General features: G+C 45.7%; 1 protein-coding gene across 1 annotated transcript in view; it reads left to right on the top strand.

Annotated features, from left to right (window-relative positions):
• Window positions 1-14,425: 14,425 nt before the first annotated feature.
• Window positions 14,426-23,010, top strand: part of PDE6D (phosphodiesterase 6D) — a 51,844-nt gene continuing 43,259 nt past the window's right edge. Inside the window, exon 1 of the mRNA XM_074962881.1 lies at window positions 14,426-14,664. Coding sequence (XP_074818982.1) covers window positions 14,615-14,664 — 50 coding nt within the window. The 5' untranslated portion in view covers window positions 14,426-14,614. The remainder of the gene's footprint in view (window positions 14,665-23,010) is intronic.

Genomic DNA, 23,010 nt, shown 5'->3' with positions numbered 1-23,010 from the left:
CCACCATGTTGTGAAGAATGCGGGAGACAAGGGCCAGGGGATGGTGCAAATGATGACAGTCAGCCCTGACCTCCTGCTTTGCACAGCAGCATTGAAAGCTCCACTCCCATCCTCTCGTTAATTGCTGCACAGTCAGAGGGAAAAGAAAACACAGTGGATCACACAAAGCTAAAAATACTGGAGGGGCCAGGGGATGAATTGCAATGAGACAAGACATCTTCATCCTTCACAGGCAGGATGAGAACTATAAGTCAAATTATCTGCTGGCAAAAGCAGGTGTAACTCTTTTGAAGTTATTGGAGTTGTGCTTGCTTAGGCTGGCAGTGAATTTAATTGGGTGAGTTCACAGAACCCAATTCTCTCTGCCTCAGGAAGAATGAATGAGGGTTACAGAATATACAACTCCCAAGAGACTAACAGAGCATTTTTCATTTGAGAGTGGAGGTTGACTTCACAACAAACTACTGTACTTTAACGGGACAGGCATTTACCTAGACAATTGATCTCCTGTTACAGGGCTGACCTTAGGCACAATAATGTAGGCATGTAATCACTTGGGCACCTATGTTTAGATGGACAAGTACTGATCTGGCATGGCATGGGCGAGTTTAGTTTCTGCACTGTAAGACTGCAGAGGGAAGTTAACTCATAGCCCAATCCCTGCTCTGGTAGCTTGGGGCCCTAAAAATTATAAAACTTACCCTGTTCTCATCTCAGATAATCTCTCAGTTAACCAAACTGTGGGATGGATAAAATAGCAGCTACTCTGCTGGACAGCCTGCCAATGAAAATTCAAGTTGCTGCATATCTTTTCTGGCACACGACTTCATATTACACGAGCCTGTCTCTGCATTTATGACAGGTCATTGAAATATTCTCTGTCACTCTCCCAGAGTAGGATTTTTGCATTTTTCAATAACCTTGTCCAGGGTTGAGCAGACAGGCAGAGCCAAGTCACAGTACAAAGAAAAAGCACTTGTCAAATCAAAATTTTGGTACAGGACTATTTTTAGCCTACCAGACTAGCACCGCCCTTAATTCACCAAATCACTAGTACTAGAAGAGAACTGACAGTCATCCAGTCCATCTCCTGCATCATGGCACGACAGAGATGGGAAATTAAATATTTAGTTTTCAGTGATCAGGAACAGTCAGCATGGATTCACCAAGGGAAGGTCATGCCTGACTAATCTAATCGCCTTTTATGATGAGATTACTGGTTCTGTGGATGAAGGGAAAGCAGTGGATGTATTGTTTCTTGACTTTAGCAAAGCTTTTGACACGGTCTCCCACAGTATTCTTGTCAGCAAGTTAAGGAAGTATGGGCTGGATGAATGCACTATAAGGTGGGTAGAAAGCTGGCTAGATTGTCGGGCTCAACGGGTAGTGATCAATGGCTCCATGTCTAGTTGGCAGCCGGTGTCAAGTGGAGTGCCCCAGGGGTCGGTCCTGGGGCCGGTTTTGTTCAATATCTTCATAAATGATCTGGAGGACGGTGTGGATTGCACTCTCAGCAAATTTGCGGATGATACTAAACTGGGAGGAGTGGTAGATACGCTGGAGGGGAGGGATAGGATACAGAAGGACCTAGACAAATTGGAGGATTGGGCCAAAAGAAATCTGATGAGGTTCAATAAGGATAAGTGCAGGGTCCTGCACTTAGGATGGAAGAACCCAATGCACCGCTACAGACTAGGGGCCGAATGGCTAGGCAGCAGTTCTGCGGAAAAGGACCTAGGGGTGACAGTGGACGAGAAGCTGGATATGAGTCAGCAGTGTGCCCTTGTTGCCAAGAAGGCCAATGGCATTTTGGGATGTATAAGTAGGGGCATAGCGAGCAGATCGAGGGACGTGATCGTTCCCCTCTATTCGACACTGGTGAGGCCTCATCTGGAGTACTGTGTCCAGTTTTGGGCCCCACACTACAAGAAGGATGTGGATAAATTGGAGAGAGTCCAGCGAAGGGCAACAAAAATGATTAGGGGTCTAGAGCACATGACTTATGAGGAGAGGCTGAGGGAGCTGGGATTGTTTAGTCTGCAGAAGAGAAGAATGAGGGGGGATTTGATAGCTGCTTTCAACTACCTGAAAGGGGGTTCCAAAGAGGATGGCTCTAGACTGTTCTCAATGGTAGCAGATGACAGAACGAGGAGTAATGGTCTCAAGTTGCAATGGGGGAGGTTTAGATTGGATATTAGGAAAAACTTTTTCACTAAGAGGGTGGTGAAACACTGGAATGCGTTACCTAGGGAGGTGGTAGAATCTCCTTCCTTAGAGGTTTTTAAGGTCAGGCTTGACAAAGCCCTGGCTGGGATGATTTAACTGGGAATTGGTCCTGCTTCGAGCAGGGGGTTGGACTAGATGACCTTCTGGGGTCCCTTCCAACCCTGATATTCTATGATTCTATGATTCTATGAATTTTGTGTGCCTCAGTTTCTGTATGGCAGACCTGAGGCATATTGTGCCTAATGTTCAGGGGTGTTCAGGACTCACAACTTCTACTGAAATCCTGAGAACCTATGAAAATCAGACACAAGGGCCCAATCAAATGGGAATTAGGTGCTTTATTATCTTTAAACCAAGGTATCTCAAGTTGGGCACCCAGAAATTGAGGCACACAGAACTAATGAAAACTTCTGAAAATTGTGTCCTTATTTTTTCCTAAAGTAACTGCACTGGTTGATGGTGGAGGAGAGGCAGGAACAACAATGGTCAGAATAAGAGATGGAGAATCTGAACTCCTAGATTTGTTTTCCTCATCTGCCAAAGACTCACCGTGTGACAATAGGAGAGTCATTTCACTTCTCTGTGCTTGTTTCCTGATCTGTAAAATGGAGATAGTAACAATTTCATACTTCCCAAAAATCTGGGTCTCCTACCTCAGGAAATAAGTAATTTTCACTGAAGTCAGTGGGAATTACTCATACCCTCTGGTTGGAAAATAAGGCCCCTAAAGGTATTACAAAGTTTAACTAATTCATGTTTGCAACACACTTTGAGATCCTCAGATGAAAGATGCTTGAGGGGAGGCAAAGGACTTAATATATCTTAGCCTTGGAATATCTCCGATGAGTGAAATTCTGTCTTGGTGCTTATATGACCCCAAACACCCTCTTATTTGAGTGTTCTTTAGCAGCAGTGTTTTGGACAGAATAAAGACATTGAAGCAAGAGAAGAGAAGGTTACAATAATTAAGATGACTGATCACTAAAGTGTGGACAAGGGTTATAGCAGTGGGATCAATGATGAATGTGTGGAGCTAGGTGATAGTAAAGAGGGGAAAGTGTGATACCAGCCTGTTTAATTTCACTGGTCTGCCTGAGGGATTGGGAATAAATTTCCAAGAACCAGACAGCAATTGAATTTCAGGATCATGCTTTTAGCCAATTGTCCTTCCCCTGACACTTTCCTCTTTGCAACTGAAGCAGCTCTTTTGTTCTCAAGCCCTTTTTTGTAGACAACTGGACACTGACAAGTTTGAGTTTATGCTCTGGTCCCAGGATGGGAGTAGGAGGAGATGGGGAGTGGATGGTGGGAAGGCAGGACTAATGAAACAAACTGACTAATCATGTGGGGAGTCAGCAAACCCCAGATGAGGATTTACAGTACAGAGTTGCAAATAATACATAGAATGTTCTACTTGCTGTGTTCTTAGAAAACTAAGCAGGACGGAGCCAGGACGTAGTAGTACCTCAGACCAGCAATTCTCTGAGGCCCCAGCACACCACAGAACGTGAGGTCTCATTAAAAACAAATGATGTTTCTAACCCTTGTAGTTGCAAAGAAAACCTTGTGAATGTGAAAGAGTGTGGCACCATCTCAGGGTCTCTGCACTGCAAAATGAACTTTATCAAGGGATTCCATTTTAGAGGGACCTAGCTGTGTTTTGTTTGTTCCCTAATACAGTGGTGTGATAGTTTGGGGAACCTGTCTATGCAACATAAGAATCCCATTTGATATTATGGACTCTATGTCTAACTATAATTTTCTGTGTGGATTGATTCTTCCATTTGATGTTTGCAGTGTTGTAGCTTCCCAGGACCTTAGAGAGAGAAGGGGGGTGAGGCAATATCTTGGTCCAATTAAAGATATTACTTCACCCACCTTGTCTATTCTGTTTTATGGCAGAAAACAATGTCTGAGGAACTGAAACAGGGCCATCAACGATTGACTAGTGTTTCCTGGGCAGGACAGTGGAGGCTACTAGCCAAGCTACTGACTGTTAATGGCCAGCAATCTCACAGAGGGTGGGAGAATGGAAAAACCCCAAAGGTAGGACAGAAGGAGCACAAAGTGTTGGAAATTGGTTTTAAAAAGAAATACTGTCTAGCAAACGGGGGTGCACCACTGCAGAACTAAAAGACCGAGCAGGAGGTGTGGTAGCAGAAGGAGTTTGGACCCCTGAAGGACACTGACCACGATCCAAAGGGCTCTCAGGAGCAATGAGGAAATTGAGGGAGGACTTACATGAAGATATCTGTTGTTTTTCATAAGCCTGTAACTCGCTTGTACTTTTCTATGAGTAAAGTGTGCATGTTTAAGAAGTTCCTTTGTAAAGCATGGGGGTTCCTTGCTTTAGCTGTCATGTGGTCCCTGAAGGGTTAAACTGTAAATTGGAGTGCCCACAAGGGCATAGCTCTGGAGACAGCTTGCATAAACTACTGGAGAAACTGGAGGGGGTTCGGAACTGGTTTTGGGGCCTAAGGCAACTGGACCACAGGGTCCCACATCCCAGAGAAGAGGTACCAGAGCGGGAGTCTGCTGCACCTCAGGGGTGTGCCTGAGAGGCCAGATTTACGGACAGTGTATGGATGCTGCTCAGACCCAATTGGCTTGGAAGCACACAAGATCCAAAGGTTGGGGTCCAGTACAGAAGCCTGGTGACTGTCCACAACGGGGAACCAGCCAGGGCTGTAACAAATGGTGCAGGGCCACAAGGAAAATATGGTTATGTCTCATCTGCACTGTGAGATAGAGCCGCCTTTTAACCATATCATAAGTAGGTCCCACAACGCAATTTATTTTTCACTGTACTGAGTCTGCAGACAGACTGAAACAATAGCACTGGGAGAGGAGAGAACAGCCCTCTTTGTCTTAAGGGTATTGATTCGGAAACCTAATGCTGGAAATATACATGGTAATATTAATTCCTAGTTATTTGCCATGGATTATTTTTGTAAACACATGGCACCTACTCTGGGATTGTGGGTGGAGCCTTAGGACAAAGGCTGAATAGGATAGCATCACTTCCTCCCAAGCTGACCCTATACAGATCAGTCCAGATGGCCTCTTGACTGGACTTGAGTCCTGACATCTCCTGCCTCAGCTTCAAATCAACGTGGCTGGATGAATCTGAATTGTGGAGAAATAGCTCAGCAGAGCTCCAATTTTAAAAAAATATACGAAAATGTCCAGCTGTCTCTTTCCCCTTTTAAACCGACTCTGCTATTACAGCCCTTTTCCTCCGCCCATGCTGCTGTCTGCATCCAGCAAATCACGAGTTTACTCTTTTAATCCATTTATCTTTTAATGTCAGCATTATCCTTTAACTCACATCATCTCCTCCCCTCGCAGCGCTGCAGCTGGGGTCCTCTTTAGGCAGTGGATAATTCACCTTGTTTCCCATCAGTGCCTGGCAAAGAGCCTGTTCGTAAATCTGTAGTAACGTCACCGGTCAGTTGGGCAGTGGGGCCACAGAGACCTGGGGGAAAAGTTCTAGAACGTGTACGGCAGTTGGACAGTTGCTCAGTCAGCAGCCCGTTAGCCAGGTCGTGGAGCCATCACACCAAACTGTGTGAGGGCCTGATCCAAAGCCCATTAAAATCAATGACAAGACACGCTTCTCTTTGAACCTCTCTACTGGCTGCCCAGTTTCCACTGCATCAAGTTCAAGCTTCTAGGCCTCACATTCAAGGATCTTCATCACACTGCCTTTCGCCGCTCATCTGTCCTTGTCTCTAGTTGTGTCATGCCCGTATCCTGTCTGCTAAGCCAATGAAGCCAGCTTCAGCCCCTCATTTGTATGCTTCTCCTGCCACCATCTTTGCCTCTTATTCCCTGCTTCCCCTTTATACATGGAACACACTTATTGAGCTGGTCCCTTTTCCTCCTTAAGACCTATTTCCCTCCACCTTTTGAAAATTGCTCAACTTCTGAGATTGAGAGCTCTTGGGGCAGGAACTGTGACATATTAAATGTGTGGATAGGGCCTAGAACATAGTGGGCCACTATGATCATCCAAATAATAAATAATATGGAGTCATGGTTAGGCTTTGTAAATCCATGAGGGTGAAAACGTGATTCCCTAACATGGCTGTAACAAGTTTTTATAGTCCATAAAGGCAAGAAAAAAAATTGTTGTGACATGCTGGAGCCAACTGTTTTTGCAATTGTTTCAACATGGTTATTTCTGTAGTCTAGTTGGGGCCTTGGACTGTGTCTGCTCTAAAGAACAGAATGGTTGGTAATTGAACCAGGCAGATAGCATCAGCGTAAGTACTAATGGTGCATTGTGGCCACACTAATTGTGCTGTTTTGGTTGCAGTTTTGTTCTATGTCCACACTTGCACTGCTCTGAGGTAGAGCCCTGCATGGGACTATTTTTTTTTAATCCTGCTCCCATCCCACCCCGCAATACCCGCTCCCACTCCTGCATTGTTTCTTGCATTTGTATCCCGCTCTCACCTGCAAAAACCGTAGATCCCACAAATCCCGCGAGAGACAGATTCCCACATGCTACTAACCCCTCCCACCACAAAAATGTATGAACAGAATTCAGACACAATTTTTACCGCTAAAAGAATAAAACAAATCTTGCTTAAACCTTGTAAAAATACTTTAACTCCTGTTATAATAGACATCAAATCTCTTTCTATCCCTCACTTAAATTTAAGTATTAAAACCTTTATTTAAAAAAAAAAAAAAAAGACAAACTTGTTTTACATTGCTGAAATTCTAGTCATGACAAACAGACGAGAGACTTAGGGTTTTCCCGAAGTCTGGTTTTTTTTTTTGCCTACCCAATCCCTCCTGCTATAAAGTACATTTTACCCATTCCTGCTTTTATGGCAGCGGGTCCTGTGGGACCTGCGGGATTCCAGTCCCACTGCAGGGCTCTACTTTCAGGGTATTCATCCCACAGTTCCCAGCATTCCTCCCTGACACAGTGCCTCATGGAAGATTTTTAACGGCCCTCTGGGAGCCTCATAGCATTGTGGAGAAAGAGGTCAGACTCCCAAAATTTCTTGGGAAGCTTCCATAATTTTCCAGGGATGAACCTCAATTCCAAGCCTTTTTTAAAGAAATGGTGGCCAGGTGGGACACGCAGCTCTCACTACTTGTGTGGAAAGAAAGGTTTCTGATGGCACCTTCAAAGAGCAGTCAAGAGGTGGCTGAGGCAGACGAGGTGAGGCACTTGAGGGTGCTCCAGCATTACTTGGGGAGATCCAGAGACCCTGACTAGGGCCCTCACACTTATCGTGACAATGGTCATCCATCCACCCGTCCTGGAGTAGCCAGATCTATGTAGTATTTGCAGATCATTTTCTACCCATGGTACAGCACTTTTGGGTGAAGACAGTGACCATACACTAGTGGAATTCGGCAGCTCTCCAACACCACTTTCTACAAGCCATTACCCTCTGATCCCACTGAGTTACCAAAAGCAACTACAGCATTTGCTCAAGAAACTTCCTGAAAAAGCACAAGATCAAATCCGCACAGACACACCCCTGGAACCGCGACCTGGGATATTCTATCTACTACCCAAGATCCATAAACCTGGAAATCCTGGGCGCCCCATCATCTCAGGCATTGGCACCCTGACAGCAGGATTGTCTGGCTATGTAGACTCCCTCCTCAGACCCTACGCTACCAGCACTCCCAGCTACCTTCAAGACACCACTGACTTCCTGAGGAAACTACAATCCATCAGTGATCTTCCTGATAACACCATCCTGGCCACTATGGATGTAGAAGCCCTCTACACCAACATTCCACACAAAAATGGACTACAAGCCGTCAAGAACACTATCCCCGATAATGTCACGGCTAACCTGGTGGCTGAACTTTGTGACTTTGTCCTTACCCATAACTATTTTACATTTGGGGACAATGTATACCTTCAGATCAGCGGCACTGCTATGGGTACCCGCATGGCCCCACAGTATGCCAACATTTTTATGGCTGATTTAGAACAACGCTTCCTCAGCTCTCGTCCCCTAACGCCCCTACTCTACTTGCGCTATATTGATGACATCTTCATCATCTGGACCCATGGAAAAGAAGCCCTTGAGGAATTCCACCATGATTTCAACAATTTCCATCCCACCATCAACCTCAGCCTGGTCCAGTCCACACAAGAGATCCACTTCCTGGACACTACAGTGCTAATAAACGATGGTCACATCAACACCACCCTATACCGGAAACCTACTGACCGCTATTCCTACCTACACGCCTCCAGCTTTCACCCTGACCACACCACACGATCCATCGTCTACAGCCAAGCTCTGCGATACAACCGCATTTGCTCCAACCCCTCAGACAGAGACAAACACCTACAAGATCTCTATCAAGCATTCTTACAACTACAATACCCACCTGCGGAAGTGAAGAAACAGATTGATAGAGCCAGAAGAGTTCCCAGAAGTCACCTACTACAGGACAGGCCTAACAAAGAAAATAACAGAACGCCACTAGCCGTCACCTTCAGCCCCCAACTAAAACCCCTCCAACGCATTATTAAGGATCTACAACCTATCCTGAAGGATGACCCAACACTCTCACAAATCTTGGGAGACAGGCCAGTCCTTGCCTACAGACAGCCCCCCAACCTGAAGCAAATACTCACCAACAACCACATACCACACAACAGAACCACTAACCCAGGAACCTATCCTTGCAACAAAGCCCGTTGCCAACTGTGCCCACATATCTATTTAAGGGACACCATCACAGGGCCTAATAACATCAGCCACACTATCAGAGGCTCGTTCACCTGCACATCCACCAATGTGATATATGCCATCATGTGCCAGCAATGCCCCTCTGCCATGTACATTGGTCAAACTGGACAGTCTCTACGTAAAAGAATAAATGGACACAAATCAGATGTCAAGAATTATAACATTCATAAACCAGTCGGAGAACACTTCAATCTCTCTGGTCACGCAATTACAGATATGAAGGTCGCTATCTTACAACCAAAAAACTTCAAATCCAGACTCCAGCGAGAAACTACTGAATTGGAATTCATTTGCAAATTGGATACTATTAATTTAGGCTTAAATAGAGACTGGGAGTGACTAAGTCATTATGCAAGGTAGCCTATTTCCCCTTTTTTCCTACCCCCCCCCAGACGTTCTGGTTAAACTTGGATTTTTGCTGGAAATGGCCCAACTTGATTATCATACACACTGTAAGGAGAGTGATCACTTTAGATAAGCTATTACCAGCAGGAGAGTGGGGTGGGAGGAGGTATTGTTTCATGGTCTCTGTGTATATAATGTCTTCTGCAGTTTCCACAGTATGCATCCGATGAAGTGAGCTGTAGCTCACGAAAGCTTATGCTCAAATAAATTGGTTAGTCTCTAAGGTGCCACAAGTCCTCCTTTTCTTTTTGCGAATACAGACTAACACGGCTGTTACTCTGAAACTAGTGGAACTGAGTTGCTCTTCGCAGTTGGGATGAGCAGCAATGACTGTATTACTTCAGAAGGAGGAAAGAGGCTTTTCTGTTGTGACACGCTAGCCCCAACACTGGCAGCACTAAGCCAGGATCATAAGAGCTCCAATCACCATAGAACAGAGAATAGCAATTGCCCAGTGGAAGCTGGCTACCCCATGTAATTTCTGGTTACTTTGGTGCCAGTCTGCGTTTGGGAAGCCGATGGTGGATGTTGATGTTGAGGAGGAGTCAGGGGTGGTTTTACTCCAATCAGTACTAATGTGCCAGAGATAACTGAGTGATTAGACAATTGAGATTCCAGCAGGTTTCAATGGAACTCATGTGCCCATTCTCTGTTCACACTCCGGTAAGCCCAGCAATTCATTCACAGAAAGATGTATTACTCAGTAGTGAAGCAAGTCCCTGGCTATCCATATAGAGTGCCCCAGCCAAGTATTTACCAGAACTCTGGACCTTCCAAGAGCAGTCACTGGGGGGGGGGGGGGGCTCTTTTTCTACCAAACAAAATGGCCATTAATGGTGTCTCCATCTCCACTGCATTGCTGGGTGACCCCCTGCACACCCACTTTTCCCATAACTCATGTAACCATTCCCTGATTACACAAACCTGGAGAAACACCAATTCAGCTATACCCTCAAGAGATGCAGGATTGCGGTAGAGGGTGCTTTTGGGAGGCTGAAAGGAGGCTGGAACCCTCTGCTGACCTGCCATAAAGGTGACTGTGTAGCAATAATATGTGCCTGCTGTATTTTGCTTAATATTCGCAAAAGCAAAGATGAAGTCTTTCAATGCAAAGTAGATTGAGAAGACAGTGGGGCTTGCAACAACCTATATGCAGCTGGACAGACAAGCTGTTGCACCCAATGCTGTTATTTATGTTAGTGCAACCAAGGGATTTTGAGAGGAGAGGTGCTGCAGGACATCTCTCATTCTCCAAGTGATGGCCCCATGCATGCCACAGCTCTTTATGCCAGAAGTGACCACAAGGTCTCTAGACTTCACTGTCAAGGACAATGATTCTTTTGTGCTTCCATCGTGGCTAAAAGGCCAGGACAGCCTCAGCATCCCTGCACATAAAGGACTCGACCTGTGAACTTTGGGATTTGGCTGGAAAATATATGGGCCCCAATTCTGAGCTCTGGTCATACTCCTCCTGCTCCCAACATGCCCTTTCTTTCCCCTAGGTCTCCCCCCCTATGCCAGAGTTGTAAGGGTGAGAAGCGCAGAGTCACTCTGCCAGCCTTATAAAGCTTGGGGAATCTCCCCTACCCTAGAGGAATCCCAGCTGTGGGAATCCAGCTGTTTTATGGACACTGTATCTCACAGGAGCCTGAATGCAGCCAAGAATCAAGGCCATGGTCTTATCCCTGGACATTTATAATTCATTGGTGTACACTCTAAACCTCTGTATCGCTCTTCCACTTGACATGATCTTCATTCACTGAACACACATGGCCTGGACCATTCATCTTCTCCTTCACTTTTGCCTTTCTTCCCTTCTCCTCTTTTCTCACTATCAGTTCTTTCCTTCTGGCAAGCTGCATCCCCTCTTCCTTGGATTGATTGTATAATTATATGCTACCTAAAATTTAATAAAAGCTCAACAAAAATATGTATATTAGCACAATGTGCACTTGGCTTGCTGCCCAGATTCAAAATGGTCTGTTCACACACTTTCAAACCCATGGTGTAGAATTGGGCATGCATCATACATATTGGTGAAATAAATGTTATATATTTTTATTATTAAGATTGTTTATCATAAACTCATAGAAATGTAGGGCTGGAGGGGACCCTGAGAAGTCATCCAGTCCAGCCCCCTGGGCTGTGGAAGGACCAAGTAAACCTAGACCATCACTGATAGGTGTTTGTCCAACTTGTTCTTAAAAGTTTCCAGTGATGGGGACTCCACAACCTCCTTGGAAGCCTATTCTAGAGCTTAACCACCATTATAGTTAGAAAATTTTTCTTAATATCTAACCTATGTTTATGGGTTGTGCTAGGGTGACCAGACAGGAAGTGTGAAAAATCGGGACGGGGGTGGGGGATGATAGGCGCCTATATAAGACAAAACCCCAAATATCAGGACTGTCCCTATAAAATTGGGACATCTGGTCACCTTTGTGCTGATGGTGGGCTTGTCCTTATGTATTAAATATGACCTTTATTAATGATCCCATTCTTTTCATTTGGATGAAGAATGATCTTATAGAGAGCAGAGCTGTGGATGTGTTGATGGGTCAGTGATTACTAGCCATTGCTGTTATCAGGCACTTTGACAAGGGCTGGATTCTGCTTTCCGTCCTCTGATGGATTTACTTTTCTTGTGATTTATTAATGATTTCTATTAGTTATGTTGAGGGTGCTAATTAGAAGAGTTAATTTTTGTACTTAAAAACCAGTCTGGCTCATGGAATGTGCAAATTACACAGAGACTTTTCACCAGAATCTACTTTATTATACAAACACAGAGGCCAAATTTCTCTAGTGCAGACCAGGCTGCTTTTGTTCCAGAGAAAATGAATTGTTAATTTAAAACTTTTCCTGCCCTGCTGGCCCTTTCAAGCCTAGCCAGGGTACATGCAGCACAGAAGTTAACCTGCATGCACAAACTAAGCCAGCTAGGACCACACCTTGCAGAAAGCAAGCTAGGCCCACAACACCAGAGACCAAATTCATCACGTGAGTTCAATCCCAGCTATCCAAGGGATGAATCTGGCCTAAGGGCTGCACATGTTATCAGGAGAAATTATAACAGTCCTCAGTGGATTTAAGTGGAGTCAGAGCAGCTGGGAAAGTCTCCCAGTAGGGAACTGGATGGTGAGGGACCAATGTCACAGCATATTACATCTGAGCACTCACACTGGCTACATAGGAGATGTGGGACTCTACGTCATGACCTTTTTCTCTTCATCCTCTCTCACATACAAGAATAAGGGGATAATCATTGCAAAAACTGAAAGGTGGCAAATTCAGAACTGATAAAAGGAAATACATTTTCCGCACAATGCACAATTAGCCAGTGGAACTCATTGTCACAAGACATTATTGAGGACAAATGCTTATTAGGATTCAAAACAGGATTAGACATGTACATAGATACCAAGAATATCCAATGTTATAAATGAAAATGCAAAAAAAAAAATTTAAAAATTGCCAGACTGGATCAGACCCACGGTTCACCTAGTCCTCTAGCTTGTCTCTGACAGTGGCCAGCACTAGGTGCTTCAAAGGAAGATTGCAAGAACCGCACAGTAGGCAGATAAGGGAGAGTTTGACCTCAGGAAAATTTCATCCTAATCTCTACTAGAGATTGGTTTAGGCCCTGAAAAATGAAGATTTTAGCCATTCCAAAATTCTTTGTTTGCATTAACAATTATAACTCGGGCTATTCTTGTTAGCCATGTAAGTATCCAGTCCCTCTTTGAATCTTACTAAGCTTCAACAACATCATGTAGCAATGAATTCCGCAGTCTAATTATGCATTGAATGGAGAAGTATTATTTTGTTTTGAATTTGCTCCCAATCCACCATCTCTTAACCAGTCATAATTTTATATACTGTTATCATGAATCTCTCTTATGGTAAACAATCCCAGATTTTTCAACCTCTCTTCAGATGAGAATTTTCCCAGACCCTTGATCATTTTCACTTTCTTTCTCTGAACCCTTCTGATCCTCCAAAATCTTTTTGCAGATGGGGTGACCAGTACTGCACACAGTACCCCGCTGAGGCTGCCCCACTGACCTATATAACGGCTTCTGCATATTTTCCATATTATTCACCATCCCATTCCTTTTGTATCCTAACATCTTGTTTGTTTTTCTGATGCCAGCTGCATATTGAACAGCGGTCCTCGCTGATCTGCAAACGACACGCAAGTCCTTTTCCTGAGCTGATACAGGTTTGGGAGAACTATAAACACTCAGGCTTCCATGATCCAATTTCCCAGCTCGTGGTGGTTAGAACAAACCTTTCCCTGGAGGCAGGTTACACCAAGCTACCCGTTCATGGATTCTGCTACCTTCCTTTGAGGCATCTGATACTGGCCACTATTGGTGACAGGCTACTGGACTAGCTGGATGCAGTCTGGCCATCCCCATGTAGCGTAGCAGCAAGGGAGCAGTCAGAGGCATGTCCATCCTCGGGCACAGGGCCTGACTGTGCAGGGGCTGCCAGCACCCCTGTAGGGAACATTATGGGGTGCAGGCTCTCAGTGAGTTGCCCTCTGGCTCATGTCGGGGTGGGGGATGGCCAGCCCTTGGCTGGAGCATGCCTAGGTTGGAGCGTGCAGGTGGGAGGTGCTGGGCCATTGCAGCAAGGGGCCCAGGGTAAGGGGTGCAGGGTGCTGGGGGGGGGTCACAGCCAGCTATATTACCCCATGGCTGCGGAGGTGGGGCTTGCCCATGTGTGCCTGGTCCCAGGTCTGGAAGTCACCCCCCACCACTGATCCTGCGGCCAACGCTGCAGCCGCCAGGGGACGCAGTGAAGCAGCCTCAGCGGCGCATGGGGAGTTGCCCGGCAGCGCCCCTTGTGGCCGGTGCCCGCACCTGCAGCTCCACTCCCGACCTGGCCTCCCAGTCCCTCGGCGACGTCAGTTTGCTGGGGCGTACGCCTTAGCGACCGCCGCGCAGCCTCCCTTGCTGGGTGCCATGGAGAGCGCTGTCTGATTGGCTGCAGACGCTGTCGATCGGAAGAGAGGAGGCGGGTCGGAGGTGGCGCGGGGCGCGGCGATTGGTCGGCGCTCGCACGGGCCGGGCGGCTCCGGTCCGCTCGGGTTGGTTGCGCCGGACAGTGGCGGGCGCAGCGTCCCGGGCGCCGGTGTCTCCTCCTCCTTCGCGGTCGCTGTCCCGGCGAGCCCCGTGAGCGAGCCCAGCCCCTCGCCCCCCCGGCTCCGGGGCGCGGAGCGGAGCCGCAGCGGGACCATGTCGGCCAAGGACGAGCGGGCCAAGGAGATTCTGAGGGGATTCAAGCTGTATCCGCCGGGGACGGGCCTGGGCTGGGGGCCGGTTCCGGGGCCCCTCGCGTGGGGGGAGGGCCCCTAGGGTCTGTCACCGCGCGCTGAGCGCCCCTCGCCCGGGCTGGCACCCTGCCCGCCGCCCCCCCCCCCGCCCGCCCGCCCGCTGCAGCGCTCGGGAAGGACCGAGGAGCGGGTGGCGGATCCGGCTGCCCTGCCACCCCGTGGGGGCCCGGCCGGCGGTGGGGTGGGGGAAGCCCCTCAGAGCCATCTCAGGGCTCAGGGGTGTGCGCGCCCCCGCCCCGGGCTCTGCCCCGCCTTGGTCCTTGCGCTTTGCTGGGTCGTGCCTTTGGTGTTGCCCTGGAGGGCGAGAGCTTCGGGCTTTCTCCGAGAGCCGCTGCTCGCTGCCGCTTGTCAGGCTTCGCGGCGGTGCCCTCAGGTCCCCCTGTCAGGCTCCCCCTGCCCCAGCCTTTCCCTGGCGAGTTGAGTAGCTGCATGGAGCGGTCCACGGGGCGACGGCTGCTGCTGGGCTGAAAGGGAGCAGTTGCTACCGGCGGGGGGGCCTTGCGGTGCTCCAGCGCTGTGATTTGGTTGTTGGCTCTTGCTGTGAAAGCAGACCGTGGAAGAGGAAAAGAAGTGTAGGCTGGTGTATTCATGCGGGCAGAGTCTTGAGAACAGGGTGATCGCTTCCTCTTAACAGTCATTTCACTCGGTCATAGCCTTTCTTTCCCAGCCTCAAGTTCTAAATAGCTGCTGCCACTTAAGGACCCATGTCTGCTTGGAAAGGAAACCCCTAATTTCAAAGTCCAACAGCAATTTAAATAAGTGCCTTGATCGTTTTATTGACCAAAAAGTTCCTTTCTTTTCTCGTGCCTGACTGGTAGCGGGATAGGGGATGTCTTGCTATTTCTAGGGGGCTAGTTGTGTGTAATCACTAATATGGTATATGTTGCCCTTCTGAGGGACTCACTGAAGAGCATCTTAAAATTTGACTTTGCATGATCTAACTATGAACACATTGTTGAGTAAACCTGGGCAAGAAGGAGAAATGGATTCTTCACCTACCCAGCATTTTAGTAAAAGGGTGGACAGATTCCATCAAAAGGGGAGTGCATGTGTGTGAAAGGAGTAGGAGAAATAGGGTAAGTTTATTTAAAAAACACCAACCTTTCATTTTTCAGTATAATTAATGTAAAGTGGAAGTGGGCTGGTCTTGCCCCACCTTTGGGCACTAGGGGAAACCCTAGTTACTGCTCAAATTCAAGAGCGCAAAAGCAGAAGAAGCATCTTGTGATACTGTAGTATATTTGGACACTTTGCTTGTTCAGACTTTTGCTGCATCAATTTGTGTATAATCTCTCTCAGCTGTGGCATGATGTTCTGAGCTGCTATATGTGGGATTTAATCAGTCAAATAGCTACCATCAGAGTGCAAGCAGATGTTTCTCCCTGGGGAACTATGGTACTTCCCCCCTCTTCTAAGTAGTGATTCCTTATGCCCAGTCAGGCTTTTTAAAAAATTCTTTCCAGAGTAGCAGCATTGGAAGTTCTTCTTTGTATATGCAGCTGTGATGTTTCAGTTGTCAAGAAGATCGTTAACAGAAGGGTGAGAAGTTCAGGCTATTAGAGAGATTAAACTTTTGACAAGTTCAAGCTAATAAGTTAGACTCTTGGTTATTTCCCATTAGCTGGAGACCTAAGAAGTGCCCTGGGCATAACTCTAGCCTCCAGTTTTAATTTGGCCCTCCAGCTTCTGCAGGCTAGGAAATTTAAGCAGCTGTATGTCAGTGATGGATTAAATAATCTCTGCATAGAGTTGATTAAAATAGTAACAAGCTTTTTTCAGTTTTAGGAAGGGAAGATGCCATGCAAATGTAAGAAACAAGGTGGGCGAGGTAATATCTTTTATTGGACCAACTTTTCTCTCCCCAACAGAAGTTGGTCCAATAAAATACTACTCCACCTACCTTCTCTCTAATTTCCTGGGACTGACACGGCTACATTACCACTGCATCTGCAAATGTAAAATTAAATAGTCTGTCTCCAATAGACAGTGTAGGACTAATGTAATTATTTTTATCATAGATTATGGCCCAGCCTGGTAGACTAATGATGGTGCTCAGCACGGTCATGTGGGAGCAACACAAATTCAGTTTTTTTGTTGTTTGCTCCCTGGAAGTGACAGGATCTCAGAGCATTATAGAAGTTCAGTCCTGATGGATGAATAGACAAATAGCAAGTATCACATGGAAAGTGATCTTTTTGGCGCATTAGAAAACAGCATTCAGGTACGTAAAGAAGCTCTATCTATTCTTCATTTGAAAGGCTGCTATCTGACCTAATAGCTAGCTAGCAGGGAATAAAGTTCATTAGGCCTGAGGAAAAAGGAGGACCTTCTGCAAAGATTTCAGAAGTGGAACTTTTTATAAAAAGGGAGAGTTAAAGCAATTCTTTTAAATCATTAATTGAAGAACTGCCTTGACGAGTCATCAATAAAAAATGCATGTGGATGAACAGACATTCATCATCCCTGAGGAAAACATTGAGGCATTGCATCCTTCACACAGGAAGCTACTCATGCACAGAATGTGGTGACGCTCTGTAGAGTAGCCAAATAAAACATTTGATCAGCTAAAATTTAGGATTTCCTCTTTAAAAAGTGGTCACATTCTAGAAAACATTTAAAAGAAATATTAAGTTGTTGCTGATGCTGAAGCTCTTTATGGGAAGCTAGTTTTCTTAATAGAAAGAGGGAGTCCTGAAAGTTTGTGTGCTAGGAGAGATGACAGCATCTCCCCTATTGGCATTGGGGAGGGGGATGTTCAATTCCTTCAACTTAATGGAACCTTAAAGGACTTGTTTCACATGCCAAAAGCAAGTCTAGCTTGAAGATAATGAGAATATTCATGTCTTAAGGAAACTGGCATGAAGAGGCCTGTGTCATGAGATGAGTTTATAGGGTAGAGAATTTCATTGGTAAAGCAGGCTTGTTAAATTATCGCTTACTGTAACATAGAACAGACATGTTTATGAGAAGTCTAGTTCACCCTGGATAGTTAGTTTTCCTCAGATACTGTTTACCTGTGGTTCTTGAGAAAAGCCAAAGGCAAGTTTTCGAACTGATTATAATAGGATTCTGTGGAAGTTAAATTGTTGTAGAAATCTACCCTGACTCGCATGGCTGAGGCATGATTTCCTTCCTGTATGACGGTAGCACAGAAACATGCTGTGGGTAGAGTCCACAAAAACTCAAGCCAGAAGCATCTGCTCCAGTCTCTTGCAGGCCTATATTTGCCATTTTAAAAAAACAAAACAAACATTGAGTATTTAAGGCTTTCAGGTAAATTTAGGGTAGACGTGGGTAATCTCACCTTTGTGTCTTAGGTATTTATATGGCACCAATCCACATTATCTGGGTATGACATGTATAACTTGTGGGTTTGGTATCTAGGAACAGATGGAAAAGCTAGAACCAGCAACCAATTTGATAGCTTATTGTCTCTTGTAAATTAAACTAGTCCACTTAACAGCTTAGTCTGTTTATAAATTCTTTGAAGGCACTTTTCTGTAGGCAGCAATCCTTTTATGCTTTATAAAGTGTATCTACAAGCTAGTCCTTGCTTTGGAAAGCAGTTTAGTTGCCTCTCTCTAAATAGGACGTTAGTTCTATACGTAACTGAGGATATATTCCTTTTGGTAATACTAGCCAAGACCCCAGTTCTGCAAGTGTGTATGCACAAGTAGTTACATTGACTCACATGCATAAAGTTAAGACTGTGCTTAAGTATTTGCAGGATCAGTGCCTAATATCTTATCATCAAGCTACAGAACAGATTCTGAAGGCACTAGGATTTCTGGAGAGGAAAGCACCTTATGGGCCAACTTGAGTGCCCCCTTAATGGTTATCTGAACCTCATTTACCTTTGTCACAGAATAGCCTACAATATTTGTTCTGCCATTTTATCTTTGGAACTAGTTTATACCCTTAATTTCAATGTCTTTATTTAGCAACCTTTCCCATACAAGAATAGAGAGCTGAAGCAAGACTGTTTTCTGTGACTTATGTCCTGGTGATTGAACAGTTTCTCTAAATTGGCTTTCATCAAACCCCTTGGTAATTTGGAATCTCTCTGTTGGGTTCCCTCTACATCTCTTCTGTCTAATGTAAAATACCCAAGTAACAAAGAATTGAATGGGAAAACTAAGAACAGGTAGATTATAGCCAAATTCTGTTTAAGTGCAGTAGACCTATTTTTGTTTATCCTTTCATTTAGTGGCAGCATCTGTATTGTTAATCAGTTACGTTTGGTCATAGGTTGTATTGGATGATATATGTTTGACTCTTAAGGCAGCATTTCTCAAATGGTGAATCCCAGCCCACTAAGGAGTCCCACATTCCCCAGGTGAGCTACCTACCTCCTGCCTATGCTCTCACTTCTCCTGGGCAGCAGCATGCAGGATCCAGGCAGCAGCAGCAGAGGAAGTGCTTCTGGGGCACATACGGGATGGGGACAGGCTGCTTCTGCCTTCGCATTGCTATTGCTGTCCAGATCCTGCTCCCCTTGCCACTGCCTGCTTCCCAAGGAAAAAGAGAGCAGGGAAAGATAGGCAGTACCAGTAGCAACACAGAGGAAGTAGCTGGAGTCAGAGAGCAGTCAGCAACCTGGTAGAGATTGTGGCCTGGCCCTGGAGAGAGGGGAGCCAGCTAGGACTGTAGGAGGGGGCAGGGCTGGTAAGCAAGAGCAAGGGGTTGGGTGGGGAGATGAGGTAGTGGTAGGTCCCTGTGACTGGGTGGAGCTCACCACTCTGGTGCCTTCTGCCAGCTGTCATGGGAATTAGCTCTTCTCACCAGTGTACCCTCTTCTGGTAGTGCTTCACTGCCATCACTTCTGCTCTGGGACCCACATCACTCCTAGGACCACAGCATCCTCTTCAGTGACAGCCCTCCGGCTGTGCCACACTCTGTGGTCCCCCCTTCCAGGGAATGTCACAGTGTCTTAGTCAAGCCACTTCCTCAGGAGCTGGTAGGGGTGGGGGACACATGGGCCCACCCACTACTCCAGGTCCCAGCCCAGGGACCTTGTAGATGGCCACCACTTGCTGCATCCCCTCCAACTCCTCTGTAGGTCACCCCAGGCCACTTCCTTGTGACCCTAGCACCATCTTTGCCCTTGCCTCAAAGCCTCAGCCTACAGATCCCTGCAGCCTACCAGGAGCTGCCTTTAACTCCCCAGATCTCTGTCTGCAGCACCACTCTGTCAAGGTTGCTTGCTGTCTTCAGCCTACAAGGTAGCTAATCCTCAAGCTCCAGGGAGTGACTGAAGCTGCTCTGCAACCCTTCTTATATGGGCCAGCCCAGCCCTGATTGGCTGTCTCCTGCACAGCCTCCCAAGGGCTCTATTAACCCCTTAAAGCCGAGTGTGGGGCAGGCACCTCATCACAGTTCCCCCCACAAAGACAGACAAAATGCAGTTGGGTGGGTCGTCTTGGTAAGGAGTTTGGTAACCACTGTCTTAAGGGACAGCTTCTCAGAAGCTGCTCTTAGTGACGTCTTAACCCAAAACAGTAAAAACCCTACCTTTGTTTCATAGCCTAGTTAAGGTTCCTAAATGTAACTACCAAGACACTTAATAGCAAGCAAACACTGCCAAAGATACTCTAAACCTTACTTTGTCCACGTATAGCAGTACTTTTTAAAAATTTACTTGTGGTAAGTGCTAACAAACAGTTATCAGGGTAGGGTAAAGTTACGTATGTGGGTTTGCATTTGAGGCTGTTCAGTATGTTAGGGGGTAGACAGGCACTCTACAAGCCTTATGGAACCAATGCTTGTTCTATTTCATTTGACTTCAGGGACTCCATGCAAACCCCATAATCCCTCCCTCATGCAAGGCCTTTGCATGCCCCCTCTCCCCATTCTTCCCTCCACCACATGCTTGGGGGCGCTGTCCTCCATACTCCCCCATGTGTTCCCCTTCTCCCTATTCCTGGGTCCCCATTTTTCCCATGCCCTGGGTTTTGTGTGCCTCCATTCCCAATATCAAGGCCTGCCCATTCTCTCCTCCCCCATGCCAGGGACTGTGAGTTCCCCCTACATCATTGTTCGCTATTCTCACCCCCTGTCAGGGGAAGTGGAGACAGAGAGACCCTTTGCTTCTCATCATTTCTTCTTCCTTGGAAAAAGAGTCATTCAAGGTGTAAGCATGTTCAAATGTATTGGGAGGATGGGCAGAGCTAAGGTGGAGGGGTTATGCTAAAAGGTGTTAATGGCTCTTTGATCTGTAGACAATTACAGACCTCTATTTCCCCCTTCTGGTTTTCAGATTTTCACCAACGTTAATAGGGATCTGTCCCCTGATGCCTAGAACGTTTCCTGAAGTTTTAGAATTAATCTCATGCAGTATTCAAAAGTTGTTACACCCAAACGTACAAATGCCATCTAGTTGAGTGTATGACAAAGGCTCATAAGTCTTTAACTATGTTTGCTTGCCTTTAAGTGCTTGCTTGCGCTTTGTAAGTGGAGGTGATAAGTGACAGTGCAACCTTAGCTGAGTTTTGAAAGTTAGATTGTGGTCTGGAAGTTCCCAGTGGTGTAAAAAACACCTTGAGTAGATAAGTGAAGAAAATTTCTAAAGTTTAAAGAGATAGGTCCCTAGTTAAAGGAAAGAGAGGGGTGCTGCCCAAGCTCATTATGACTTCTGTGGTGCTCTGCCCCATTAAATGCGTCCCAACAAGACAAGCACATTCTATAAATAGCCAAAGCTGTGCTACTCACTTTACTACATACATTGATTTTAAAAAGTGGTAAAACCCGTAGCGAAGTAGTCTGTGTGCCTCTTGAGTAGCAGGCATCCACCACTGATGTCTGACCCACTAGGCCACAGTACCTCCCAGCCTACTTACAGATCTTCTGTCTTATTTATTCCAAGTGAAACTTTTGGACACTAGTGCTGCTTTTTGTACTTACAGACGACAAAGTGGTATGCAAGTCTCAAAGTACTTTGTATAATGAGTATAACTTGCTCACCTTTGTGTTTTGCCTAAATGAATGGAGCAGGATTTGATCCTCTGCATTTAAAGTCAATGGAAAAACTCCTGTAGATTTCAAAGAGGCCAGGATTTGACCAAGAAATTTTAAGTCCATTTATACAAGCACTATTATGGATAAGGTACAAAATCTACCACTTTAGGCAGAGCTGGAACTAGAAGACTTATATAAAGTTTCTTGTGCAGTGTTTGTCAATCTGTTACTCAGCTCACACAGAAAACAGACCTGTCCACATTTTGCAAATTATTGATTAAGAGGCACATTGATGAGGAATGCAGGAACAGCAATTTTACTAGATTCTAGGGTGTCCTTTCACTTTTGAAAGTTAGCCCTGGCTAGCTCAGAGGAAACAGTGTCCACCTCCCAAAAGTTTAGTTGTCATAATGTTGTCTAGTGTCCATCTAATAGCAATTTCATTAACTTTTACTATTCTACCCCTTGGAAATGGTCTCTTGAATGGGCCAGTTGTGATCTATTTCAAATTTGATGTGATGCAGTTTCATTTGATGAACTGTAAAGTTTCCTTTTGAAACTTAAGCAGTCTGTTTTAAAGTCAAAGTGCTCTGTTTAAGGTGTTCAGAAAACATCTAGTTAATGGCACTAACCCTAAACACTGGAACTTGAGGGGCTTCTGAGGTGGTGGGTGGGTGGGGAGAGCATTACAAGCAATTGGTTGCAACCGTAACTATAATGGCTACTACCTTTCCATAATAGGAAACGTGAAGCAGAGACAGGAAGCCCTAATTCTTCCATCTGCAACAGAGCTCTGTTATCTGCCTCTTATAGAAATTATTGTTTAAGATGCACTCAGCCTACATAACACCAGTTTCTTCCCCCACTGAAGTGCCTAAGACCAGAATAGCTCATATCTTTAACTACAGCCAGTTTTCTTCACATAGCTGATGCATGAGATTAAGAACGCTTAACTCAATGGGAAACAAAGGGTAAGTAACAAGCTGTTTCAGAGCTAGAGGGATACGGGAGGAGTTAGTTAAAATTTCAAGTTAGTGACCTGTAACTTAAAAGCTAAGACTGAATTTTCTTCAGACTTTGCAAAAGCCTGGATTTCAGGTTAAATTCAAAATTTCAGATTAAATAAGCTTTCAAAGCCAAAAAAAAAAAGGAAAAATGTAAAGAGAACTAGGTGAGGGACTTATGGTAGGGACCATCTTTTTGTCCTGTTTTTGTATAGAGCTTAGCATAGTGGGGCCCTGGTCCATGAGCAGGACTCCTAGGGACTATGGTAATACAATAGTAAAATAAAGGAACCTGGTTGCATCCTTAACTATGGAGAGACTGCCACTTGTCATATAATGT

The sequence above is a fragment of the Natator depressus genome, chromosome 9, assembly GCF_965152275.1.
Source record: "Natator depressus isolate rNatDep1 chromosome 9, rNatDep2.hap1, whole genome shotgun sequence".
NCBI classification, from domain to species: Eukaryota; Metazoa; Chordata; order Testudines; family Cheloniidae; genus Natator; species Natator depressus.
This window is presented reverse-complemented; position numbering and strand designations above follow the sequence as displayed.